Source organism: Oncorhynchus mykiss, chromosome 17 (genome assembly GCF_057628025.1).
Source record: "Oncorhynchus mykiss isolate SJ-2025 chromosome 17, ASM5762802v1, whole genome shotgun sequence".
Lineage (NCBI taxonomy): Eukaryota > Metazoa > Chordata > Actinopteri > Salmoniformes > Salmonidae > Oncorhynchus > Oncorhynchus mykiss.
In genome coordinates, this window is record NC_143038.1 from 3,338,911 (window position 1) to 3,366,032 (window position 27,122).

At 45.6% G+C, this 27,122-nt stretch overlaps 2 protein-coding genes across 3 annotated transcripts; both read right to left on the reverse strand.

Annotated features, from left to right (window-relative positions):
• Positions 1-3,887: 3,887 nt before the first annotated feature.
• Positions 3,888-8,374, reverse strand: LOC110495103 (uncharacterized). Of its 2 annotated transcripts, XR_005036876.2 has the most exons (4): positions 8,261-8,374; positions 8,117-8,169; positions 4,985-8,026; positions 3,888-4,904 (listed from the first exon to the last, which is right to left on the reverse strand). XR_005036876.2 is itself a non-coding variant. In XM_090204220.1 (3 exons), the coding sequence occupies exons 1-3, from the start codon at positions 8,287-8,289 to the stop codon at positions 5,094-5,096; spliced, it is 3,015 nt and encodes a 1,004-aa protein (XP_090060346.1). In that variant the 5' UTR covers positions 8,290-8,374; the 3' UTR covers positions 3,888-5,093. The 2 variants fall into 2 exon arrangements, 1 of the variants encoding a protein (XP_090060346.1); XM_090204220.1 differs by having other exon boundaries at positions 3,888-8,026.
• A 15,235-nt stretch (positions 8,375-23,609) lies between these two features.
• LOC149975679 (uncharacterized) lies at positions 23,610-25,699 on the reverse strand. The gene is made up of 3 exons (XM_090204225.1): positions 25,600-25,699; positions 25,455-25,513; positions 23,610-25,350 (listed from the first exon to the last, which is right to left on the reverse strand). The coding sequence occupies exons 1-3, from the start codon at positions 25,635-25,637 to the stop codon at positions 24,125-24,127; spliced, it is 1,323 nt and encodes a 440-aa protein (XP_090060351.1). The 5' UTR covers positions 25,638-25,699; the 3' UTR covers positions 23,610-24,124.
• Positions 25,700-27,122: the final 1,423 nt, after the last annotated feature.

Below are 27,122 nucleotides of genomic sequence, written 5' to 3' on the forward strand. Positions count from 1 at the left end.
AGGAATGAGCTATAGGTTAAAAATCTATAAATTTAAGCTAGAAATATCAGGTTTTTGCATGGGCTGCATCTTAATCCACTTTATCCGCCTGCCCATGTCGCCCTTCCGCATCTGGTGTACGGGGCCGAGCTACAGCTGAGTTTGTCAGCCCATGTGACATAACTGAAATCCATCTCACGAAAGCGTCTGTGGCGTCTGAACGGTTTGGCCTACAAACTATTATGACCACTATGGAAAGGGGAGACGCAAACATGGTTCCGTTTTGCTCTACGACCCCAACAAGTTTCACATACTAATCTGAAGGTAACCCATACAAACTAATGGAAGTATGGAGGTAGTTGTGCCAACATCCATAAAGGGTTAAATATGTGCCATCACCTAGATATTGGACAGACTTCAAAACTTTGCCATTTATAAAAAAGGTGTTATTCAATGTGTTTCTGTGGGCTATAGTAGCAAAGGCACAATTCTATATTTTATCAAAACATTGCGATAAAATGTTGATACATAAAGTGTCCCAAAAATGCATACAGCTAATTGATCATGGTATGAACATTTAAAACAATTCCTTATGTTAGCTTAGTACTCTCCCTAAGGCTCAGACTGAAGTTGAAGAATACGTCTGGATTGTCAACCTTGTGTACAATGCATGCCTGCATAACTACATCTACATCCCCCCCATTGCAGCTATAAAAGCCTCCACTCGATGTTTGAACATTGCTGCGGGGACTTCCTTCCATTCAGCCGCAACAGTGTTAAAAAGGTCAGAAACTGATGTTGGTTGATTAGGCCTAGCTCGCAGTCGGCGTTCCAATTCATCCCAAAGGTGTTCGATAGGGTTGAGGTCAAGGCTCTTTGCAGGCCCATCAAATTCTTCCACACTAATCACACACTGTTCCTGTATGGACCTTGCGTTGTGCACAGGGGAATTGTCATGCTGAAACGGCAAAGGGCCTTCCCCCAAACTGTTGCCACAGTTGCAACCACAGAATTGTCTAGAATGTTACTGTACGCTGTAGCGTTAAGATTTCCTTTCACTGGAACAAAGCGGTCTTGCCCAAGCCAACAAAAACAGCACCAGACCATTATTCCTCCACCAAACTTTAGTTGGCACTATGCAGTCGGGCAGGTAGCGTTCTCCTGTCATACGCAAAACCCAGATTCGTCCTGCCCGATGGAGTGATCAGTCTCTCCAGAGAACTCACTTCCATTGCGATAGAGTCCAATGGCAGCGAGCTTTACACCAAGTGTTGTAACCGAGGACAGACGATTATGCGGTACAGCATTGTTCTGAGAGTTTGTGTGGCCTATCACATTAACTTATTTGACCGGGGTAACATTTGACAAACTGACTTGGAAAAGTGTCATCCTATGACTGTGCCACGTTGAAAGTCACTGAGCTCTTCAGTAAGGCTGCATGCATGGCTGTGTGCTCGATTTTATACGCCGGTGAGGACAAAAATAGCCGAATCCAGTCATTTGAAAGGGTGTCAATATACACAAAATATGACCATGAGGAAGGTCTGACATTTCGCGACTTGACAACACTAATGTAGAGCCAATCTTTGAATAACCGGTAGCAAATGTAAACCCCAGATATTTGAAAACTGAGCCACATTCTCTTTTACTACAAACTGCACTGACAACCCACATTATCTGTTTGAAATCAGCAAGCACAGTGGGCACAGGAGAACCCTCAGTATTTCAATGACACATTTTTAATGATTCAATCATGCAAGAGTAGCAAGAGCACCGGCAACTTCCTGGTCAAAACAACAGCATGACTAAAACCTGAAAGAAATGTAAAAAGTATCAGCAACAAAATCTTATTTCATAAATTTGACATTAAAAGTCTCACCATCAGCTTCTAAAGGATGAGTCCAACATTAGATTCTTCTGTTGGCTGAAACATGGTTAGTTAAAAGGACTTCAAATTCAGAAAGCAAAGTGAAGATCAGATTAAAGTTGTACGATAACTTGTAGGATCCTTTACTAGTGGTGAGTATGTGCTTGGTTCAAATAGGCCAACACTGTCATTGGGAGCTTTTCCACTCTTAACAGACAATGTTCCCAGGAGTGTAGCGGGTTTGGGAGAAGACAGTTTTGCTATTCTTGTAGTGCGATTTGGAACTGTAGGAACGGATTGGGATGAGAACTGACTGTTCAACGATGCTGGCCTGAGAGCTACCAGAACCACCATCTTTAGTGCTTCTGCTGAGACATGGGGCCAGTTGCTTCTGGCGCATTTGGGATGGATGGCAGACTTGCTGAGGTATGGCAGTCGGTTGCTTCTGCTGCTGGGGAATTGGAGCTGGATACCACACTAGCGGAGGCTGCTTAGGATCAGCGTCCAGCTGCTTCTGCGTCGGAGCTGGATGCCACACTTGCTGAGGCTTCTGTGGCATACAACTGGTTGCTTCTGGTGCAGAGGCAAGGCAGTCAGTTGCTTCTGCGGCATTTGAGCAGAATGCCACACTTGCTGAAGAATGGGGGCCGGTTGATTCTGCTGCTGGGTGAATTTGGGCTGGATGCCTCACTTGCTAAGGCTTCTGTTGCTTCACCGAAAATATCTGCGCTAGCCGCCACACTTGCTGAGACATTGTAACTGGTTGCTTCAACCGAGGAGGCATGGGAGCCGGTTCCTTTTGTTGCTGGGACACAAGAGACCGTTTAGTTTCTTTAACTAGGCAAGTCAGTTAAGAACAAATTCTTATTTACAGTGACCTACTTTACAGCCCACCGGTCAAACCCTCCCCTAACCCGGATGACGCTGGGCCAATTGTGCGCTGCCTTATGGGACTCCCGGTCACAGCCATTTGTGATACAGCCCTGATTGAACCCGGGTCTGTAGCGACACCTCTAGCGCTGCAGTGCCTAAGACCACTGCACCACTCGGGAGGCCTTCTTGCTGGGGCATAGGAGCCGGTTCCTTTTGTTGCTTTAGAACAGGAGCTGGTGTCTTTTTATATTGATAATTACCTAGGAACCAAGAAAATTCAGCATAGTAAAATGCCATAATTTATTAAAGTTATTGGCACTAAGCAAAGTGTTATTTTAACTGAATGACTTTGTATAGCACAAACACACATTTAGGGTGAGGATAGGTTATCCCTCCAATTAACAGGCAACAAATCCAAGGAATATTAAAAATGTTTTTTATCCTAGTCAGTTAACACAGATACCTGTAAAACCTGGAAGAGAATAGGAAACAAACTACAGCTAGTAGTGAATATGGCTGAGGTGCACCCATGACCAGATCTGAAACCAGATTGCATAGCGGAGAAGGTACGGTGGGATTCGAAATGGTCGGTAATCTGTTTGTTGACATGGCTTTCGAAGACCTTAGGCAGGGTAGGATAGATATAGGTCTGTAGCAATTTGGGTCTAGAGGATCGTGGACCAAGCCAATGGTTTTATAGAGGGAAATGTAACTATCCATTGCACTGGGTGAGCTTAATCAAGTGCACCTTTTAATGCAGGCTAATGAAGTTCCTGCCAGGGCCTTTTGCAGGTGCAACCTCAGTGGTCCGATAGAAATGTGTTGTGCAAAAAGACTGCACACACATCGAGATTGTGTCCAAAAATTCCATACTGTGACAAATTAAATGAAGTAGTCTGTTGACGTACGCTAGACAAGAGATGGTCCAACAGCAAAGTGTAACTTCTTGTAGAAAATTCAATGTATATACAATTTCATTCATGTTCATGAGTCTGGCCAAACAGAGTCAACTACAGCAGGCAAATGTCAAGTTGTCCCAAAGTCCTGGGTGACATCTTATGCTAGCTAAACTGTCATGCTAGTGTCTACCAGCTTCCTCTTTGGAACTTAATGGATCCATTTAAGAGCTGAATTCTCATACTACGCAGTTAGATTAATAATTGGTTAAGAAAAATGTGTATGTTGTAAGACCGTCTGTACAGAATATATTTGTTAATTGATCGGTTAAACTGTTCCAGGCATCGTGAAAATCAAATACACCGAATCCATTCCATAGGAGCCTGTGGTACAATAAATGGACTAGGAGGAATGGGCTACAGGTGAAGAGTATTGCGGCAGTCAAAGTAAAAAGGCCCATCAAAATCCAGTTGAAGCTAGAACATTGATTGGGCTGCGTCTCAATCCACTGCATCCGCATGTCACCCTTACTCATCTGCGGTGGACAGGGGCCGAGCTACAGTGGTGTTGGTCAGACACTCCAAAAATGCAGTCTCAAAAACATCTCCAGCTTCAGAACGGTTTGGCCTACAAACTGACAATTATGGGAAATTGACTCCCGAACAGTTACATTTCCCTCTATGACCCTACAATTGTAAGACAGGTAACCCATACAAACAGAAGTATGGAGGTAGATGTGCCAACAGGGGTTGACGCATCTAAAAATAACATTTGAGCCATCAGCTAGATATGGAACAGACACTCCTAAACTTATTTGACTCTTTGCCATTTGTGGTATGGGCTATAGTATAAGGCCAAATGCAAGTTTGAAACCAAAAGGTCACTCAATTTAAGTAGCTAAATGAGCCATGGTCTGACCATATAAAAAACATTCCCTATGTCATCTTACTGACCAACAACTTAGACCTAGGTTGAAGACCGTCTCATTCTATACAATGCATGCCTACATCTAAGTATGAACATATGAAGAATGTCTGACAACTCACCCCTTGACAAATGCTCTTATGTAGACCCAAGCTTTTATTTTGAACAACCAGTAGCAAAGGTAAAAGACTAGAAAACAAAGAATTAACTGAACAGTCATTTTTACTACAGACTGAACACCACCTGTTCTCAATTAGAACGCAATGGACACGAGAACCATTATTTCAAAGAGACAAGGCATTTTTGAAAGTAAAATGGTTCATGTACTCCCTCACTCTAGCGTAGCAAGAGCACCAGCAACTTCCTGGTCAAAACAAAAGCAGAAAGAAATGCAGTGTCAGCAACACAGAATGTTAAGTAACCAATGTCAAAAACAATTCTCACCATTAGCTTCTAGAGGATGAATCCATTACATTTTCCTGTTGAAAGATATGGTTAGTACAAAGGACTTCAAATTCAGAGAGCAAAGATCAGAGCAGGTTAAAGTGAACCATTAGCTTGCAGAATCCTTCACTAGTGATGGATATACGCTTGGTGCACCAGTACCAACAAAACTGTCCTTGGGCGCACTTCCACTGTCAACAGGCATAGCCTCCCTAGGAGTGTAGCGGGTTTGGGAGAAGACAGTTCTGCCATTCTCGTAGTGCGATTTGGAACTGTAGGAATAGATTGGGATGACACCCGACTGTTCAACGATGCTGGCCTGAGTGCTACTAGAGGCACCATCTTCAGTGCTTTCGTAGTGCTTCTGCTGAGACGTTGGGGCCAGTTGCTTCTGGGGCATTTGAGCTACATGCCATAATTGCTGAGGCATGGGGGTCAGTTGGTGCTGTGGCATGGCAGTGTGTTGCTTCCGCTGCTGGGGCATTTGAGCTGGATACCTCACTTGCTGGGGTATGGTGGCCGGTTCGTTCTGCTGCGGTTCAGCAGCCGGTTGCTTCTGCGGTATTTGAGCTGGATAGCACACTTGCTGGGGTACGGCGGTCGGTTGCTCCTGCGGTAGAGGCGTGGAGGCCGGTTGCTTCTGCTGCTGGGGAAATTCAGCTGGATGCCACACTTGCTGATGTGTCTGCGGCATGGCGGTCAGTGCAGCGACTTGTTGCTTCTGGACCATTTTAGCTGGATACCACACGTCGTGAGGCTGCTGGGGCATAGGGGCCGGTTGCTTCTGTGCCCGATGCCACACTTGCTGAAGCATGGCAGCCGGTTGCTTATGCTGCTGGGGCATTTGAGCGGATTGCCACAGTTGTGATGGAATGGCGGTCAGTTCCTTCTGCGGTAGATGCATAGTGGCTGGTTGCTTCTGCTCCTGGAGAAATTGATCTGGATGCCACAGTTGCTGAGGTGGCTGGGGCATGGCGGTCGGTTCAATTTGCTGCTGAAGTTCAGTAGCTGGTTGCTTTTGCTGCTGAGGCATTTTAGCTGGATGCCATACTTGCGGGGGCATGGTGGCCTGTTGCTTCTGCAGTTGAGGCATTGGGGCTGGTTGCTTCTGCAGCATGGTGGCCAGTTGTTTCTGCTGCTGGGGCATTTGAGCTGGATGCCACTCTTGCTGGGGTATGGTGGCCAGTTCCTGTTGCTGCTGGGGAATGTGCACTGGATGCCACACTTCTTGAGGTAGCTGGGGCATGGCGGTCGGTTCAATTTGCTGCTGAGGTTCAGCGGCCGGTTGCTTCTGCAGCTGGGGCTTTTGAGCTGGATACCATGGTTGCTGGGGCATGGCGGTCGGTTCAATTTGCTGCTGAGGTTCAGCAGCCGGTTGCTTCAGCAGCTGGGGTTCAGTGGTTGGTTGGTTCTGGGGCGTTTGAGCTGGATACCACACTTGCTGAGGTTGCTGGTGTATGGCGGTCAGTTCCTTCTGCGGTAAAAGCATTAGGGCTGGTTGCTCCTGCTGCTGGGGAAATTGAGCTGGATGCCACTCTTGGGGCATGGTGGTCAGTTCCTTCTGTCGCCGAGTTGAAGCTGCTTGTTGCTTCTGGACCATTTTAGCTGGATACCACACGTCATGAGGCTGCTGGGGAATGGGGGCCAGTTGCCACACTTGCTGAAGCTTGGCAGCCGGTTGCTTATGCTGCTGGGGAATTTGAGCGGATTGCCATAGTTGTGGTGGAATGGCGGTCAGTTCCTTCTGCAGGTGATGCATAGGAACTGGTTGCTCCTGGGGAAATTTGGCTGGATGCCACTGAGGTTCAGCGGATGGTTGCTTCTGGGGCATTTGAGCTGGATACCATGCTTTCTGGGGCGTAGCTGTTGGTTGTTTCTGCGGTATAGGCATTGGAGCCGGTTGCTTCTGAGGTTCAGCAGCCGGTTGCTTCTGCTGCTGGGGTTCAGTGGTTCGTTGGTTCTGGGGCATTTGAGCTGGATACCACACTTGCTGAGGTTGCTGGGTAATGGCGGTCAGTTCAATCTGCTCCTGAGGATCAGCGGCCAGTTGCTTCTGGGGCTTAGCTGGATACCACACTTGCTGGGGCATGGCAGTCAGTTGCTTCAGCAGCATTTGAGCTGGATGCAACACTTGCTGAGGTTGCTGGGTTATGGAGGCCGGTTCCTTCTGCTGCTGAGGTTCAGTAGCCGGTTGCTTCTGCAGCTGGGGCTTTTGAACTGGATACCATGGTTGCTGGGGCATGGCGGTCAGTTCAATCTGCTCTTGAGGCTCAGCGGCCAGTTGCTTCTGGGGCTTAGGCGGATACCACACTTGCTGGGGCATGGCAGTCAGTTGCTTCAGCAGCATTTGAGCTGGATGCAACACTTGCTGAGGTTGCTGGGTTATGGAGGCCGGTTCCTTCTGCTGCTGAGCTTCAGTAGCCGGTTGCTTTTGCTGCTGGGGCAATTGAGCTGGATGCCACACTTGCTGGTGCATGGTGGCCGGTTGCTTCTGCTGCATTTGAGCTGGATACCATGCTTTCTGGGGCATAGCTGTTGGTTGTTTCTGCGGTATAGGCATTGGAGCCGGTTGCTTCTGGGACATGGTGGTCAGTTCCGTCTGCTGCTGAGGACCAGTAGCTGGTTGCTTTTGCTGCTGAGGAATTTGAACTGGATACCACACTTGCTGAGGTAGCTGGGGTATGGAGGCCTGTTCCTTCTGAAGCTGAAGTTCAGTAACTGGTTGCTTCTGGGGCATTTGAGCTGGATACAACATTGATTGAAGCTGCTTAGGATAAAATGCCGGTAGCGTCTCCTGTTGGGTCATGGCGGCCGGTTGCTTTTCCTGCTGGGGCATTTGAGTTGGATACCACATTTTCTGAGGTGCCTGGGGCATGGGGGCCAGTTGCTTTTGCAGGATGGCTCCCAGATGTTTCTGTTGCTCTTCAGTCAGCTGCGCTTGCAATTGAGCTGTTGGAGAGTTGTAATTACCATATCCTTTAGACCTAAGTGGGCCTGTATAGAGCCATGCTGCATCAGAACCTGGTGCAGGATACCCATCACCTAGGTTCGATAAAGAAAAAAAGTAAAATGCCAGCCTTTGAAGTTATTGGTACCACAACTATTACTTGAAATTCATGTGTAGAAACTCACTTGATGTAGAACAGGTTATCCCGCCAATTAGCAGGCAACAAAGCCAAGAAACTCTTTAAAAAAAGAAAGTCTGTTATAAACAAAGCTACCTGTAACACCTGACGTACAAGGGAAAAAAACTAGAGCAATACTTTAAAAACCTACCTGAAAGCGATTCCAATCATCACGGCCATTTTGCGCCTCAAAAGCTCCCCAGTAATCAGAACTAATGGCTGGTATAAGCCCTAGCATAATATTCCTTATGATGTATCTAGCAGGCTTTTTTGGTTGCTCCTTTTAAACAAATCCCAGACCCTTCTAATGTAATTGGCTAATTAAGGACAGCTGTTAACCCCTGATCTACATTTGATTCCTAATTTCCAAATTGACCCCTAAATCCTACACCCTGGCCTAAACACTTCTGTGCATCAGAAATGATTGAATAAGCAATATGGCAACAATTGCATCCACCCTATCAGAAGGCAAGGTGATGCAATTACCATATTGCTATAACCTATCTGATCGTTTCAAATGCCCATAAGTGACTAAGTGGTAGGTGTAGCGGCTGATTTGGAATTCAGAAATGTACTCAGGTGTGGTTGATTCTCTAATTGAGTTCCTGACAGGTTTGACAGCCCTTACTCTAAAGCATGCTTCAAACTCATTACACGGAGGGCCAAGTGTCTGTGGGTTTTTGCTCCTTCCTTGTACTTGATTGCTGAATTAAGGCCACTAATTACTCCCCTCAGCTACGGTAGTTGTCTAGGTCTTAAACAAAAACCTACAGACACTAGGCCCTCCATGGAATGAGTTTGACACCCCTGCTCTAAAGTAGGAAACACATTTTGTCTTGGCACTTCATTGATCGGTTTAAATTATTGCTTGTACAAAATTCACTTGGTTCATTTGAAGATTAGAGGCTAAATGAGCAGTTAGGCACCATTATTTTACACATGCCTTCTTTTAAACCGTGTGTTTCATTCAGCATAGCAACAGTAGATACGTTAACATGTTTCAGTTGCACATAGTGCCACATCTTGGACAAATTCTGAATTCAGACAGACGCCAATTAAACACTCACATTATGCAAACACTGCACACACATATGCTTTGATGATCTGAGTCTTTAATTTTTCAGAGGCAAACATATAGTAGGGCTCGTTTGAGTGGTAAGGCTAAAGCAACTGACTGTAGACCAAAGTCAAGAAGTTAAGTCAGGAGAGGTGCATCTGCTACAACCGAAATTCGGATACTGTCGTTTTCCAACAGCAAGGCTCAGATCACCATGGCAGTGTTGCCATTGTTTATAAAAGGTTTCCTTTATAATGTCAAAAAAACATGTCTCCAACACCCACTCACAAACTGAAATAATTTGTTACATTATACAAACAATAAATGAGAGAGAGCCTCAATCACATCATTTATGCACTGTAGGCTACACATTAACTGCAGCAAATTGGTTCCTGTTTCAGTCATGTTCTTTTTCCGTGGGTTAAACAAAAACAATAATGATTGGGTGACAATGGAGACCCCACATGACAGGTGATGGCTGCAGGATGAAGTTGGTGAAGAGCAATTGCAGAAACTTGGAAATTCTGCAGATTTTTGTAAAGTTCATGCAGTCGACATATCGACAGACTCACGTGGGAAATGTTTTATCCCCAGAACGCAAAACACTTTGAAAGGCGGTGACCAACAATTGTCACCGACTTGACAATAGTGATCAGCTCGAAGGTGCCCACTATCTCCATAAAATGTCTCCCTCATATGGATGAAATAAAACAAGACAACAACCCATCTCCTCATCCTCTGACCGTCTACCCTCCTTTGTGGAAGCTATTTTTCCAATGTTGTCTCAACTTTGATTGCAGTACACATCCACAAACACATAAACTCAAATGACACTGTTTAGATAGCTATGCATATATCTCCAGCCCCCTTAAATCTGCCAAAGTGTTTTCCCTATTCCGACTGATGTTTCCGCTTGCATTCCATCTCTGATAATTATACTTGATTCAATGTCTGTGCCTTGAAAATTCCAATCTCCTTTTCTTCTCCTGTTTCTTTCAGCACAGCAGGCAGACAATCTGTTCTTTTTTCTGGTCTTTTATATTCACCCCGAGTGCTCCAATCATTCTGTACTTTATTGTACGGCCCTTAATGTCTAGAAATCTGCACTAACTCCCCTCTTCCACTGCTGTAGGCTGGCCTACTGTAACTGGAAGGCAAATGTATGTCACTTAAATCAGACCGGGTTCAAATACTATTTAAAATATTTCAATTAATTTCACATACATTCAAAGTAAGTATTCTGATCTTTTATTTGAAAAGATAAGTAGTTAAATGTTATGTATTTGGAAATACACTTGGAAAGTGTTTGAAAAACTCAATCACACACTATTTTACACTCCAATGTATTAAATAAGTATTTGAAAATACTGTCAAATAGTACAATTTGTATTATAACCCAGATATGATAACTCAGATACTGAAATACACATGTTTTTGAATACAGGTCTGCACTTAAATGTAGCATTTGCATGAAAATACACAGATATATATTGTATTATACTGCATCACATTCTATTGTATTTGTTGTTTCTTTGTGATTGCATTTGGACTCCTCAACTGTTGTTTTTTCTGAAGACAGATTCCAATTCTTATTTCTCTGTTAGACCCTCCAGGCCCTATTAGTCTACTGAGGTCAACTCAGTATAATTCACTGCTGCTTTCTATATATTATCAAAGCCACTTAAACGTATACTGCTACATAGACATGGGTTCAAAATGAATTTGTTTCTTTCAAATACTTTTTTAGCTGCTCTTAATTGAGAGTTTATCTGTCACTCCGGGCAGGCTCAATCATCCCTCAAAGGCATTTGAAAGAAAACCAATAGTATTTGAACTCAGGTTTGTTTTCACCTCAGACCTTGAGATCGCCTCTTATGAGTGAGTGGAGATCTCTCCCTCGGGCATGAGCCATTTCATGGCTGACTCGCTGTCGTAAATGCCCAGACATTTTTCATTGGACTTCAGCCTGTCACTTCCGGCGCCGACAGAGATGGCCGCCTCGCTTCGCGTTCCTAGGAAACTATGCAGTTTTTTGTTTTTTTACGTGTTATTTCTTACATTAGTACCCCAGGTCATCTTAGGTTTCATTACATACAGTCGAGAAGAACTACTGAATATAAGATCAGCGTCAACTCACCATCAGTACGACCAAGAATATGTTTTTCGCGACGCGGATCCTGTGTTCTGCCTTACAAACAGGACAACGGAGTGGACCCTATGCAGCGACCCAAAAAAACGACTCCGAAAGAGAGGGAAACGAGGCGGTCTTCTGGTCAGACTCCGGAGACGGGCACATTGTGCACCACTCCCTAGCATTCTTCTTGCCAATGTCCAGTCTCTTGACAACAAGGTTGATGAAATCCGAGCAAGGGTAGCATTCCAGAGGGACATCAGAGACTGTAACGTCCTTTGCTTCACTGAAACATGGCTCACTGGAGAGACTCTATCCGAAGCGGTGCAGCCAACGGGTTTCTCCACGCATCGCGCTGACAGAAACAAACATCTTTCTGGTAAGAAGAGGGGCGGGGGCGTATGCCTCATGGCCAACGTGACATGGTGTGATGAAAGAAACATACAGGAATCAAATGTAGACCGCATTATCTACCAAGAGAATTATCTTCGATTATAATCACAGCCGTATATATCCCCCCCCAAGCAGACACATCGATGGCTCTGAACGAACTTTATTTAACTCTCTGCAAACTGGAAACGATTTATCCGGAGGCTGCATTCATTGTAGCTGGGGATTTTAACAAGGCTAATCTGAAAACAAGACTCCCTATATTTTATCAGCATATCGATTGCGCAACCAGGGGTGGAAAGACCTTGGATCATTGTTACTCTAACTTCCGCGACGCATATAAGGCCCTGCCCCGCCCCCCTTTCGGAAAAGCTGACCACGACTCCATTTTGTTGATCCCTACCTACAGACAGAAACTAAAACAAGAGGCTCCCACGCTGAGGTCTGTCCAACGCTGGTCCGACCAAGGTGACTCCACACTCCAAGACTGCTTCCATCACGTGGACTGGGAGATGTTTCGTACTGCGTCAGATAACATTGACGAATACGCTGATTCGGTGTGCGAGTTCATTAGAACGTGCGTTGAAGATGTCGTTCCCATAGCAACGATTAAAACATTCCCTAACCAGAAACCGTGGATTGATGGCAGCATTCGTGTGAAACTGAAAGCGCGAACCACTGCTTTTAATCAGGGCAAGGTGTCTGGTAACATGACCGAATACAAACAGTGCAGCTATTCCCTCCGCAAGGCTATCAAACAAGCTAAGCGCCAGTACAGAGACAAAGTAGAATCTCAATTCAACGGCTCAGACACAAGAGGCATGTGGCAGGGTCTACAGTCAATCACGGACTACAGGAAGAAATCCAGCCCAGTCACGGACCAGGATGTCTTGCTCCCAGGCAGACTAAATGACTTTTTTGCCCGCTTTGAGGACAATACAGTGCCACTGACACGGCCTGCTACGAAAACCTGCGGTCTCTCCTTCACTGCAGCCGAGGTGAGTAAGACATTTAAACGTGTTAACCCTCGCAAGGCTGCAGGCCCAGACGGCATCCCCAGCCGCGCCCTCAGAGCATGCGCAGACCAGCTGGCCGGTGTGTTTACGGACATATTCAATCAATCCCTATACCAGTCTGCTGTTCCCACATGCTTCAAGAGGGCCACCATTGTTCCTGTTCCCAAGAAAGCTAAGGTAACTGAGCTAAACGACTACCGCCCCGTAGCACTCACATCCGTCATCATGAAGTGCTTTGAGAGACTAGTCAAGGACCATATCACCTCCACCCTACCTGACACCCTAGACCCACTCCAATTTGCTTACCGCCCAAATAGGTCCACAGACGATGCAATCTCAACCACACTGCACACTGCCCTAACCCATCTGGACAAGAGGAATACCTATGTGAGAATGCTGTTCATCGACTACAGCTCGACTACAACACCATAGTACCCTCCAAGCTCGTCATCAAGCTCGAGACCCTGGGTCTCGACCCCGCCCTGTGCAACTGGGTACTGGACTTCCTGACGGGCCGCCCCCAGGTGGTGAGGGTAGGCAACAACATCTCCTCCCTCTCCTGTACTCCCTGTTCACCCACGACTGCGTGGCCACGCACGCCTCCAACTCAATCATCAAGTTTGCGGACGACACAACAGTGGTAGGCTTGATTACCAACAACGACGAGACGGCCTACAGGGAGGAGGTGAGGGCCCTCGGAGTGTGGTGTCAGGAAAATAACCTCACACTCAACGTCAACAAAACTAAGGAGATGATTGTGGACTTCAGGAAACAGCAGAGGGAACACCTCCCTATCCACATCGATGGAACAGTAGTGGAGAGGGTAGCAAGTTTTAAGTTCCTCGGCATACACATCACAGACAAACTGAATTGGTCCACTCACACAGACAGCATCGTGAAGAAGGCGCAGCAGCGCCTCTTCAACCTCAGGAGGCTGAAGAAATTCGGCTTGTCACCAAAAGCACTCACAAACTTCTACAGATGCACAATCGAGAGCATCCTGGCGGGCTATATCACCGCCTGGTATGGCAACTGCACCGCCCTCAACCGTAAGGCTCTCCAGAGGGTAGTGAGGTCTGCACAACGCATCACCGGGGGCAAACTACCTGCCCTCCAGGACACCTACACCACCCGATGTCACAGGAAGGCCATAAAGATCATCAAGGACATCAACCACCCGAGCCACTGCCTGTTCACCCCGCTATCATCCAGAAGGCGAGGTCAGTACAGGTGCATCAAAGCTGGGACCGAGAGACTGAAAAACAGCTTCTATCTCAAGGCCATCAGACTGTTAAACAGCCACCACTAACACTGAGTGGCTGCTGCCAACACACTGACACTGACTCAACTCCAGCCACTTTAATAATGGGAATTGATGGGAAATGATGTAATATATCACTAGCCACTTTAAACAATGCTACCTTATATAATGTTACTTACCCTACATTATTCATCTCATATGCATACGTATATACTGTACTCTATATCATCGACTGTATCCTTATGTAATACATGTATCACTAGCCACTTTAAACTATGCCACTTTGTTTACATACTCATCTCATTTGTACATACTGTACTCGATACCATCTACTGTATCTTGCCTATGCTGCTCTGTACCATCACTCATTCATATATCCTTATGTATATATTCTTTATCCCCTTACACTGTGTACAAGACAGTAGTTTTGGAATTGTTAGTTAGATTACTTGTTATTACTGCATTGTTGGAACTAGAAGCACAAGCATTTCGCTACACTCGCATTAACATCTGCTAACCATGTGTATGTGACAAATAAAATTTGATTTGATTTGATTTGTTTACCAGCACAAACAGGAACTGAGACAAATAAATCATAGTTATGTTCAGTAGGGCACAGCGTAGCAAAACGTTCTGCACCCGAAACTAAAACTAAAATCAGTGTTTTTTTTGGACGAGACCAATGTCAAAAGTAGTTCAATACACATATATGAATTTTGTTGATGGGCATTTCCTTATCTCCCGCATTTGGTAAGGGTTTTCTCAGATCACAAAGCAGTGCAACACATCTGACTCCAATGAATCAATTTACAAATTCAATTCAAGCTGCAATTAAAGAGTTGATTCAAAATAACTTGTTCCAAATAGTGGATTAGGGACATTATCTTAAGATCTGAATCAAATAGCCAATATAATAGAGGTTTTGGTGAGTCGCTCTTTTCAGGTCCAGTAGCGGTTTGCCTGATCTCACCTTTTCAACCAATATCTTATTAATACTTTGTTCTAGCTAGCTATTTGTGTAGGTAGCTATCAAGTAAACCCAATGACCAAAGCTCCTGACCTAGCCGGTCCTTGAGCACTTCATAGTCACCACTCTCTCTGTTGATGAAGAGCACCCCTTCACCTCTGACTGGTACAGACCCACTGCTGTCTGTCTGTATGAGAGTGTGAGAGAGAGAGGGATAGAAAACGAGAGAGAGCTAGCGACAAAGAGAAAGACAGAAGTATGGGAAATAGATATCAAAATAGGCATGTGCCAGTACATTAACTGTCTGTAGGTATAGTCTGGTTATATGACTGAACATGACAGGCTAATAATACAAAGATGTGATGCCAAGGTGTAGTTTTAACCAGGCTGGTTTAAATCTTGCTGTCCAGGTATTTGTAATGCGAGTCAAGCAGGTGATTTCTGATGGAATTTATGGACGGTTGCATCTGGCGAGTCATTGTGGCTGGTTGCTTCTAATGCAGAGGCACGAGAGCCGGTTGCTTCACCTAAGGTATTTGCGCCAGTCGTCACACTTGCTGAGGCATTGTGGCTGGTTGCTTCTGCTGAGGCATTGTGGACGGTTGCTTCTGCTGAAGAGGCATGCGAGCCCGTTCCTTTTGTTGCTGGGACATAGGAGCAGGTTCCTTTTAATGAAGTGTGGAGAATATATCTATCATTTACCTTGGAAACAAAGACAAAAAGTTCAACATAGTAAAATGCCAGAATTTGAAGTCATTGGAACTATTCAAATGCTGTTGTTTTTTACTTAATTAATTTGTGTATAACAAACACTTTTAGCTGTAGGATAACAGGTTATCCCTCCAATGAATAGATCAATTGAAGGTCAGAATTCTCATAATATGCAGTTAGTGAATGTTTCAGCAACAGTAGTTGGTTTAGAAAAATGTACATGTTCAAAGACATTCATTTGTGTGTAGAGAATATTTGAGTTAATTGACATATTCCCAACCAATTGTGTTTTTTGTTCGTTTGAGTTGTTTGGAACTTATTATTTTACTTATTTTGTACATAATGTTGCCGCTACTATCTCTTATAACCGAAAATAACTTCTGGGCATCAGAACTGCAACTGCAAGGACTGGCAGAATCCTTTTTTTTTTTTTTACGAATCCGACAATCTCGACGTGAATGACATACTGCTTTCCCAGGAACAGGCCCAGATCCCCGTGATTTGTTTGAAGAGAAGGTGGAGAAAAAGGGACTGCCTTCTGAGAATTAGTAGGCCATCGAATAAATCCCCACATCCTTCCATTCTGCTAGCAAACGTGAAATCATTGGAAAATAAAATACATGACCTACGTGGAAGACTAATTCAAAACTGTAATATCTTATGCTTCACAGAGTCGTGGCTGATTGACGACATTATCAACATGCAGCTGGCTATCCTCCAGGATAGAACAGCGGCGTCTGGTAAGAGAAGGGGCGGTGGACTATGTATTTTTGTAAATAACAGCTGGTGCACAATATCTAAGGAAATCTTGAGCTATTGCCAGCCTAAGGTAGAATATCTCATGATAAGCTGTGGACCACACTATCTACCTAGAGTTTTCATCTGTATTTTTTGTAGCTGTCTACATACCACCACAGACTGAGGCTGGCACTAAGACCGCATTGAATGAACTGTATTCTGCCATAAGCAAACAGGAAACCGCTCACCGGGAGACGGTACTCCTAGTAGCCTGGGACTTGAATGTATGGAAACTGAAATACATCTTTCAAAATTTTTATCAGCATGTTAAATGTGCAACCAGAGGGGAAAAAAAAACTCTGGACCACCTTTACTCCACACACAGAGACGCATACAAAGCTCTCCCTCACCCTCCATTTGGCAAATCTGACCATAATTCTATCCTCCTGATTCCTGCTTACAAGCAGTAATTTAAGCAGGAAACACCAGTGACTTGATCAATAAAAAAAGTGGTCAGATGAAGCAGCTGCTAAGCTACAGGACTGTTTTGCTAGCACAGACTGGATTATATTCCGGGATTCCTCCGATGACATTGAGGAGTACACCACATCAGTCATTTGCTTCATCAATAAGTGCATCAATGACGTCGTCCCCACAGTGACTGTACGTACATACCCCAACGAGTAGCCATGGATTACAGACAACATTTGCACTGAGCTAAAGGCTAGAGGTGCCGCTTTCAAGGAGCGGGACGCTAACCCGGAAGCTTATAAGAAATCCCACTATGCCCTCTGACGAACCATCAAACATGCAAAGCGTCAATACAGGACTAAGATTGATCGTACTACACCGGCTCTGTCACTCGTTGGATGTGGCAGGGCTTGCGACCCTTTACAGACTACAAAGGGAAGCACAGCAGAGAGCTGCCCAGTGACACGAGCCTACCAGACGAGCTAAACTACTTCTATGCTCGCTTCGAGGCAAATAACACTGAAACATGCATGAAAGCAAAAGCTGATCAGGAAGACTGTGTGATCACGCTCTCCGCAGCCGATGTGTGTAAGACCTTTAAAGAGGTCAACATTCACAAGACCGCAGGGCTTGACGGATTACCAGGACGTGTACTGCGAGCAGGTGCTGACCAACTGGCAAGTGTCTTCACTGACATTTTCAAACTCTCCCAGTCCGAGTCTGTAATACCAACATGTTTTAAGCAGACCACCATAGTGTTCTTGAGCACAGGGACTAAGGTAACCTGCCTAAATGACTACCGACCCGTAGCACTCACGTCTGTAGCTATGAAGTGCTTTGAAAGGCTCACATCAACACCATTATCCCAGAAACCCTAGACCCACTCCAATTTGCATACCGCACTAACAGATCCACAGATGATGCAATTTTATTGCACTCTACACTAATATTCTTTGCTATTCTTTGACTAGAGCTCAGCATTCAACATCATAGTGCCCTCAAAGCTCATCAATAAGCTAAGGACCCTGGGCCTAAACACCTCCCTCTGCAACTGGATCCTGGACTTCCTGACGGGCCACCCCCAGGTGGTAAGGGTAGGAAATAACACATCCGCCACACTGATCCTCAACACAGAGGCCCCTCAGGGGTGCGTGCTCAGTCCCCTCCTGTACTCCCTGTTCACTCATGACTGCACGGCCAGGCACGACTCCAACACCATCATTCAGTTTGTCGACGACACAACAGTGGTAGGCCTGACCACCGACAACAACGAGACAGCCTATAGGGAGGAGGTCAGAGACCTGGCCGTGTGGTGCAAGGACAACAACCATTCCCTCAACGTGATCAAGACAAAGGAGTTGATGGTGGACTACAGGAAAGAGAGGACAGAGCATTCCCCCATTCTCATCGACGGGGCTGTAGTGGAGCAGGTTGAGAGCTTCAAGTTCCTTGGTGTCCACATCACCAACAATACATCACCAACATGGTCCAAGTACACCAAGACAGTTGTGAAGCGGGCACGACAAAACCTATTCCCCCTCAGGAGACTGAATAGATTTGGCATGGGTCTTCATATTCTCTAAAGGTTCTACAGCTGCACCATCGAGAGTATCCTGGCTGGTTGCATCTCTGCCCGGTATGGTAACTGCTCAGCCTCCGACCGCAAGGCACTACAGAGGGTAGCGCGAACGGCCTAGTACATCACTGGGGCCAAGCTTCCTGCCATGCCAGGACCTCTGTCCTAGGCCGTGTCAGAGGAAGGCCCTAAAAAAAAGACTCCAGACACCCTAGTCATAGACTGTTTTCTCTGCTACCGCACGGCAAGCTGTACCGGAGAACCAAGTCTAGGTCCAAGAGGCTTCTAAACAGCTTCTACCCCCAAACCATAAGACTCCTGAGCATCTAGTTAAACGGCTAATCAGACTATTTGCATCCCCCCTTTACACCGCTGCTACTCTCTGTGGTTATCATCTATGCATAGTCACTTTAATAACTCCACCTACATATTACCTCAACTAAACGGTGCACCTGCACATTGGCTCTGTATCCCCCTGTATATAGTCTCGCTATTGTTATTTTACTGCTGCTCTTTAAATACTTGTTACTTTTATTTCTTATTCTTAGTCATATTTGTTTTTAAACTGCATTGTTTCTTAGGGGCTTGTAAGTAAGCATTTCACTGTAAGGACCTGTTGCATTCGGTGCAATTGACTAATACAATTTGATGCCTACATATAACTACATCTAAAGTATGAACATACTGTATGAATAAGGTCTGACATTTCCCCACTGGACGTTGACCATGTTAACATGAGCACAGCAGTCTGGATTGTAGCTCATATCCCACATAAGGTCTTACTCGGGATGAGCTCTTTACATGTACTTTTAATATCCCGCTCATGAGTATCCCTTTATCCATGAATAAACAGAATATTCCTCATTTAAGTGTATGGGTTAAATGGAATAGTAACTGTAATATGGACACTGACGGCTGGACTATAACCTCACATGTAATAAACTCAGCAAAAAAAGAAACGTCCCTTTTTCAGGACCCTGTCTTTCAAAGATAATTTGTAAAAATCCAAATAACTTCACAGATCTTCATTGTAAAGGGTTTAAACACATGCTTGTTCAATTGTTCAAACAATTAATGAACATGCACCTGTTGAACGGTTGTTAAGACACTAACGGCTTACAGACGGTAGGCAAATAAGGTCACAGTTATGAAAACTTAGGACACTAAAAGAGGCCTTTCTACTGACTCTGAAAAACACCATGCCCAGGGTCCCTGGTCATCTGGGTGAACGTGCCTTAGGCATGCTGCAAGGAGGCATGAGGACTGCAGATGGGGCCAGGGTGATAAATTGCCATGTCCCTACTGTGAGACGCCTAAGACCGCACTACAGGGAGACAGGACAGACAGCTGATCGTCCTTGCAGTGACAGACCACGTGTAACAACACCTGCACAGGATCGGCACATCTGAAGATCACACCTGCGGGATAGGTACAGGATGGCAACAACTGCAGAGTTACACAGCTACTTGCCGCAGCTACTTGCCAAAGCCTCCTCAGCTTTTCCTTCACCCAAATCCAGATAGCAGATGTTCTGAAAGAGCTGCAACCCGTACAAATCAGCTGGCCTAGACAATCTGGACCCTCTAAAATTATCTGCCGCCCTTGTTGCAACCCCTATTACCAGTCTGTTCAACCTCTCTTTCATATCGTCCGAGATCCCTAAAGATTGGAAAGCTGCCGCGGTCATCCCGCTCTTCAAAGGGGATGACACTCTAGACCCAAACTGTTATAGATCTATATCCATCCAGCCCTGCCTTTCTCAATACTTCGAAAGCCAAGTTAATAAACAGATCACTCACCATTTTGAATCCCACCCTACCTTCTCCGCTGTGCAATCCGGTTTCCGAGCTGGTCACAGGTGCACCTCAGCCACGCTCAAGGTACTAAACAATATCATTACCGCCATCGATAAAAGACAGTACTGTGCAGCCGTCTTCATCGACCTGGCCAAGACTTTCGACTGTCAATCACCGTATCCTTATCGGCAGACTCAACAGCCTTGGTTTCTCAAATGACTGCCTCACCTGGTTCACCAACTACTTCTCAGACAGAGTTCAGTGTGTCAAATCCGGACCTCTGGCAGTCTCTATAGGAGTACCACAGGGTTCAATTCTCGGGCCGACTCTTTTCTCTGTATATATCAACGATGTCGCTCTTGCTGCGGGTGATTCCCTGATCCACCTCTACGCAGACAACACCATTCTGTATACATCTCACCCTTCTTTAGAAACTGTGTTAACTAACCTCCAAACGAGCTTCAATGCCATACAACACTCCTTCCGTGGCCTCCAACTGCTCTTAAACGCTAGTAAAACCAAATGAATGCTTTTCAACCGATCGTTGCCCGCACCCGCCCGACTAGCATCACCACTCTGGACGGTTCTGACTTATGGTTCTGAGAATATGTGGACAACTACAAATACCTAGGTGTCTGGCTAGGCTGTAAACTCTCCTTCCAGAACTCTCCTCCCAGAATTTTGGATCTCCAATCCAAAATTAAATCTAGAATCGGCTTCCCATTTCGCAACAAAGCCTCCTTCACTCACGCTGCCAAACATACCTTCGTAAAACTGACTATCCTACCGATCCTCGATTTTGGCGATGTCATTTACAAAATAGCTTCCAATACTCTACTCAGCAAACTGGATGCAGTCTATCACAGTGCCATCCGTTTTGTCACTAAAGCCCCTTAAACCACCCACCACTGCGACCTGTATGCTCCAGTCGGCTGGCCCCCGCTACACATTCGTCGCCAGACCCTCTAGCTCCAGGCCATCTAGAAGTCTATGCTCCGCCTTATCTCAGCTCAATGGTCACGATAACAACACCCACCTGTAGCACACGTTCCAGCAGGTATATCTCACTGATCATCCCCAAAGCCAACACCTCATTTGGCCACCTTTCCTTCCAGTTCTCTGCTGCCAATGACTGGAACGAATTGCAAAAATCACTGAAGATGGAGACTTATATTTCCCTCACTAACTTTAAACATCAGCTATCTGAGCAGCTACGATCGCTGCAGGTGTACATAGCCCATATGTAAATAGCCCACCCAATCTACCTACCGCATCCCCATATTGTTTTTATTTTATTTTCTGCTCTTTTGCACACCAGTATTTCTACTTTCACATCATCATCTGCTCATCTATCACTCCAGTGTTAATTTTCTGAACGGTAATTAATTCGCTACTATGTTTTATTTATTGCCTTACCTCTCCACGCTATTTGCACACACTGTATATAAAATGTTTTTTTTTTCTATTGTGTTAGTGACTGTACGCTTGTTTGTTCCATGTGTAACTCTGTGTTGTTTGTGTCGCACTGCTTTGCTTTATCTTGGCCAGGTCGCAGTTGTAAATGAGAACTTGTTCTCAACTAGCTTACCTGGTTAAATAAAGGTGAAATACATTTTTTAAAAATTAACACCAGGAACGCACAATCCCACCATAAGTGCTCAGACTGTCCGCAATAGGCTGAGAGAGGCTGGACTGAGGGCTTGTAGGCCTGTTGTAAGGCAGGTCCTCACCAGACATCACCGGCAACAACGTTGCCCATGGGCACAATCCCAGGGTCGCTGGACCAGCCAGGACTGGCAAAAAGTGCTCTTCACTGACGAGTCACGGTTGTGTCTCACCTTGGGTGATGGTCGGATTCGCATTTATCGTTGAAGGAATGAGTGTTACACAGAGGCCTGTACTCTGGAGCGGGATCGATTTGGAGGTGGAGCGTCCGTCATGGTCTGGGGCGGTGTGTCACAGCATCATCGGACTGAGCTTGTCACTGTAGGCAATCTCAACGCTGTGTGTTACAGTGAAGACATCCTCCTCCCTTATGTGGTAACCTTCCTGCAGGCGCATCCTGACATGACCCTCCAGCATGACAATGCCACCAGTCATACTGCTCGTGATTTCCTGCAAGACAGGGATGTCAGCATTCTGTCATGGCAGGCGAAGAGCCCAGATCTCAATCCCATTGAGCACGTCTGGGACCTGTTGGATGGGAGGGTGAGGACTAGGGTAATTCCTCCGAGAAATGTCCGGGAACTGGCAGGTGCCTTGGTGGAAGAGTGGAGTAACATCGCACAGCAAGAACTGGCAAATCTGGTGCAGTCCATGAGATGCACACCAGATACTGTTACTTTTGACTCCCCCTTTGTTCAGGGACACAATTCTATTTCTGTTAGTTATGTCTGTGGAACTTGTTCAGGTTGTCTCAGTTGTAGAATCTTACGTTCATACAAATATTTACATGTTAAGTTTGCTGGAAATAAAGTTTCTTTTTTTGCAGAGTTTATATGACCGTCAGTTGCAGTGAAATGATAAAAATGAATCTTTAAATTGTCTTGGGAACAGGAGAAATATTTCTCAGCCTCGCGGGGAAAATGCACATGTAATGTGTAATCTTTGACACTTTTGCAAGCAGACAGCATTTCAATCTTATACAATACACACCCAAGACTACCTGAAGTTACCCTTCTCAGCTTTCCATTTCCTTAAAATGTGTCAAAATGACATTTGGCACAGGACCAATGTTTCCACTGTGTTCTAGCATGCTACCTGGTCCTTAAATCATTTTACCTGTTAAGATTACTAATGCATTCATTCTATCAACGTAAGACATTTGTGAGCACTACTTTAGTCTTCTGGGGCAACAAGTTGACAGAAGAGAAGCTGCATGTATTAAAATATAGTTGACAAATGGCCTACCTAAAGTAAACAGAAACCTCTTTAAATTAGGGGTGAAAGTAGCCTTTAAGCTCAGTTATGGTGGAGCAAACTGAGCAAGTAGCCCACTTTAAATGAATTTGACAGAGTCAGACCACCATGAGATGTATGCGCAGGCTCCGTTTCACCACAGAAACAGAATTGAGGTTTACATGCCACAGTAGCCCATCTCCAGGGTACAAGCTCTCAGGTTTTTGTAAAACATGTCAACACAAATAAAATGCTTCAGCATCCCGAACGGGATATTGATGGTCAGTGGCTTTAACGTAGAGCCAATCTAGGGATTTGTCAACCAGCAGCAAAGATAAAAAGTCATTATATATTTCAAATCCAAAAGAATAGGAACGGTGAACCACATTCCCTTTTACTACAAATTGCACTGGCAACCAACACTGTTCTCAACCAGCAAGCCAAAGGTAGACATTAAACACACAGTATTTCAAAACACAAGGAGGCACTTAAAGGTACAATATTTTATTGTTTTACAAGTAATGCAGGGTAGCATGAGCAGCAGCAACTCCCTGGCCAACACAAAAGCATACAGTGGAAGCTTAAAGTGTCAGCAACAGCTTGGAATTGGCATCTAAAGGATGAATCTACCATTGCAATTCTGTTGATAGATGATTAGTACAAATTATTTCAAAATCAGAACGCAAAGTGCAGGTGAGTGTAAAAGTTATACATTACATCCCAGTAGACGTTCCCTTGTGGCAGGGCTCCTTTAGCAGGTTGTGAGTTTTTAGCAGGTGGGGATATGGTTGGTTCAGAGATGCCAACGTCACTACAGTCCTTGAGAGTATCTCCGCTATCAAAATGGTATAACCTCCCCAGTGGTGTGGCAGGTTGTGGAGTAGACAGTTGTTCCATTCTCACACACACATTTGTAACATATATTGCGATAATAACTGACTGTTCAACGATGCTGCCTTGAACACTGCTGGAGCTGACACATTGAGTGCTTTCATTGTCACCATCAGACCCAAAATCCATGTTGCTTGAGGAGTTGGCCCTCCTGTTCAAGGCCTGTCGCTTCTGCCGAGGCAAGGGCGCCTGTCGCTTCTGCCGAGGCAAGGGCGCCTGTCGCTTCTGCCGAGGCAAGGGCGCCTGTCGCTTCTGCCGAGGCAAGGGCGCCTGTCGCTTCTGCCGAGGCAAGGGCGCCTGTCGCTTCTGCCGAGGCAAGGGCGCCTGTCGCTTCTGCCGAGGCAAGGGCGCCTGTCGCTTCTGCCGAGGCAAGGGCGCCTGTCGCTTCTGCCGAGGCAAGGGCGCCTGTCGCTTCTGCCGAGGCAAGGGCGCCTGTCGCTTCTGCCGAGGCAAGGGCGCCTGTCGCTTCTGCCGAGGCAAGGGCGCCTGTCGCTTCTGCCGAGGCAAGGGCGCCTGTCGCTTCTGCCGAGGCATTTGAGCCAAATTCCGCACCTGATGAGGTACCGTGGCCGGTTGCTTCAGCTAAGGTATTTGGGCCAGTCACAATGCTTGCTGAGGCATTGTGGGTGGCCGCTTGCATGGCACTGCGGACAGTTGGTTCCACTGCCGAGGCTATGTGGCCAGCTTCTTCACGTAAGGCATTTGGGCCAGTCGTGACGCTTGATGAAGCATTGTGGGTGGCTGCTTCTGAGGCACGGGATCCGGTTGCTCCACCTAAGGTATTTGGGCCAGTCGTGACGCTTGATGAAGCATTGTGGCCAGTTGCTTCAAAGGTATTTTGGCCAGTAGCCACACCTGCCGAGGTATTTTGGGTGGCCGCTTGCACGGCACTGTGGCCAGTTGCTTCCGCTGCCGAGGCACTGTGGCCAGCTTCTTCACCTAAGGTATTTGGGCCAGTCGTGATGCTTGCAGAGGCATTATGGGTGGCCGCTTGCACGGCACTGTGGACAGTTGCTTCCGCTGCCAAGGCACTGTGGCCAGTCGTGGCGCTTGATGAAGCATTGTGGCCAGTTGCTTCAGCTAATGTATTTGGGCCAGTCGTGACTCTTGCAGAAGCATTGTGGGTGGCTGCTTCTGCTGCTGAGGCACGGGATCCGGTTGCTCCACCTAAGGTATTTGGGCCAGTCGTGACGCTTGCGGAGGCATTATGGGTGGCTGCTTCACCTGCCGAGGCACGGGAGCCGGTAGCTTCACCTGCCGAGGAACGGGAGCCGGTAGCTTCACCTGCATTGTGGCCAGTTCCTTTTAATATATTTTGGGGAATATATCTATAATTACCTACGAAAGAAAGAAAGTTTAATATCGTAAAATGCCAGCATTTGAAGTTCTGCTATTTATACAGTGTTACTTTTACTGAATTAAATGTGCAGAACAAAACAAACCTTTAGGTTGAGGATAACAGGTTATCCCTCCAATTAGCAGGCAACAAATCCAAGAAATTCTAAATAAAAATAAAAACATCCTAGTCAGTTAAATACCTTTAAAACATGGAAGACAAGGGAATCAAACTAGAGCCATACAACTTACCTCAAAGATATTTCAAAACTCACAGCCATTTTTCTCATCAAATCCTCAGTATTCAGAACTAATGGTAGCCAGAAGCCTTACCAGGAGATCCCTGATATTGTATCTGATTGTCTTTTTTGCTGCGCCTTACAAAGGAATCCTAGCCCCTTCTAATCTGGCTGGTTAATTAGGTACATCTGCAAGCCACTGAACATAATTTCCATTGGTCCAGTTTCCCAATTGGGGTTAGGTGCGCTTGATTTCATTCAGCTGGTGTACTGGAGGGTTTGCGCATTCATGGACAAATCCAATGGTTTTAAAGAGTGAACTCTATCTATCCGGTGCACTGGGTGAGCTTAATCAAGTGCACCTTCATTTCATGCTAACTAAGATCCTGCCAGGGGCTTTTGCAGGTGCAACCTCAGTCTTCCGGTAGAAGTGTGTTGTGCAAAAATATATTTTAGCTTTTTCAAAGTAGCCTCACTTCGCCTTGATGACAGCTTTGCACACTCTTGGCATTCTCTCAACCAGCTTCATCTGGAATGCTTTTCCAACAGTCTTGAACCAGTTCCCACATGTGCTGAGGACTTGTTGGCTGTTTTTCCTTCACTCTATGGTCCAACTCATGCCAAAGCATCTCAATTGGGTTGAGGTCGGGTGATTGTGGAGTCCAGGTCATCTGATGCAGCCCTCCATCACTCTCCTTCTTGACCAAATAGACCTTACACAGCCTGGAGATGTGTTGGGTCATTTGTCCTATTGAAAAACAAGTGATAGTCCCACTAAGCGCAAACCAGATGGGATGGAGTATAGCTACAGAATGTTGTGGTAGCCACTGTACCTTGAATTCTAAATAAGTCACAGACCGCGTCACCAGCAAAGCACCCCCACACAATCACACCTCATCCTCCATGCTTCATGGTGGGAACCAGACATGCGGAAATCATCCGTTCACCTACTCTGCGTCTCACAAAGAATGCATATACAATTTCATCCCGTATCATGAGTCTTTGGCCAAACAGGCAGTCGACTACAGCAGGCAAATGTGCTAATTTGTGTCAATGTTTGTGAATGAGTTCCATATGACACATTATGCTAGCTAAGCTTCCCTGCTAGTGCCTTGCCGGCTTCATCATTGGAACTTAAATGGATTCATTTAAGGTCTGAGTTCTCATAGTATGTAGTTAGATGATTTCACCAACAATACTTGGTTTAGAAAAATTGACTTGTTCTTATTTTTTTTATTTTGCCTTTATTTAATTAACCAGTTAGGCCAGTTGAGAACAAGTTCTCATTAACAACTGCGACCTGGCCAAGATAAAGCAAAGCAGTGCGACAAAAACAACCACACAGATACACATGGGATTAACAAACGTACAGTCAATAACACAATAGAGAAATATGTATACAATGTGTGCAAATGAAGTAAGGAGGTACGGCAATAAATAGGCCAATAGTGGCAAAGTAATGACAATTTAGCAATTTACACTGGAGTGATATGCAGTGGGGCAAAAAAGTATTTAGTCAGCCACCAATTGTGCAAG

Coding starts and splice junctions, on each gene's coding strand:
- LOC149975679 (XM_090204225.1), bottom strand. CDS start 25,637: ATGAGAAAAATGGCTGTGAGTTTTGAAATATCTTTGAG. Junction 25,514..25,599: donor AGTTTTGAAATATCTTTGAG/GTAAGTTGTATG, acceptor ATTTTTATTTAG/AATTTCTTGGATTTGTTGCC. Junction 25,351..25,454: donor CTGTTATCCTCAACCTAAAG/GTTTGTTTTGTT, acceptor TTTCTTTCGTAG/GTAATTATAGATATATTCCC.
- LOC110495103 (XM_090204220.1), bottom strand. CDS start 8,289: ATGGCCGTGATGATTGGAATCGCTTTCAG. Junction 8,170..8,260: donor ATGATTGGAATCGCTTTCAG/GTAGGTTTTTAA, acceptor CTTTTTTTAAAG/AGTTTCTTGGCTTTGTTGCC. Junction 8,027..8,116: donor GATAACCTGTTCTACATCAA/GTGAGTTTCTAC, acceptor TATCGAACCTAG/GTGATGGGTATCCTGCACCA.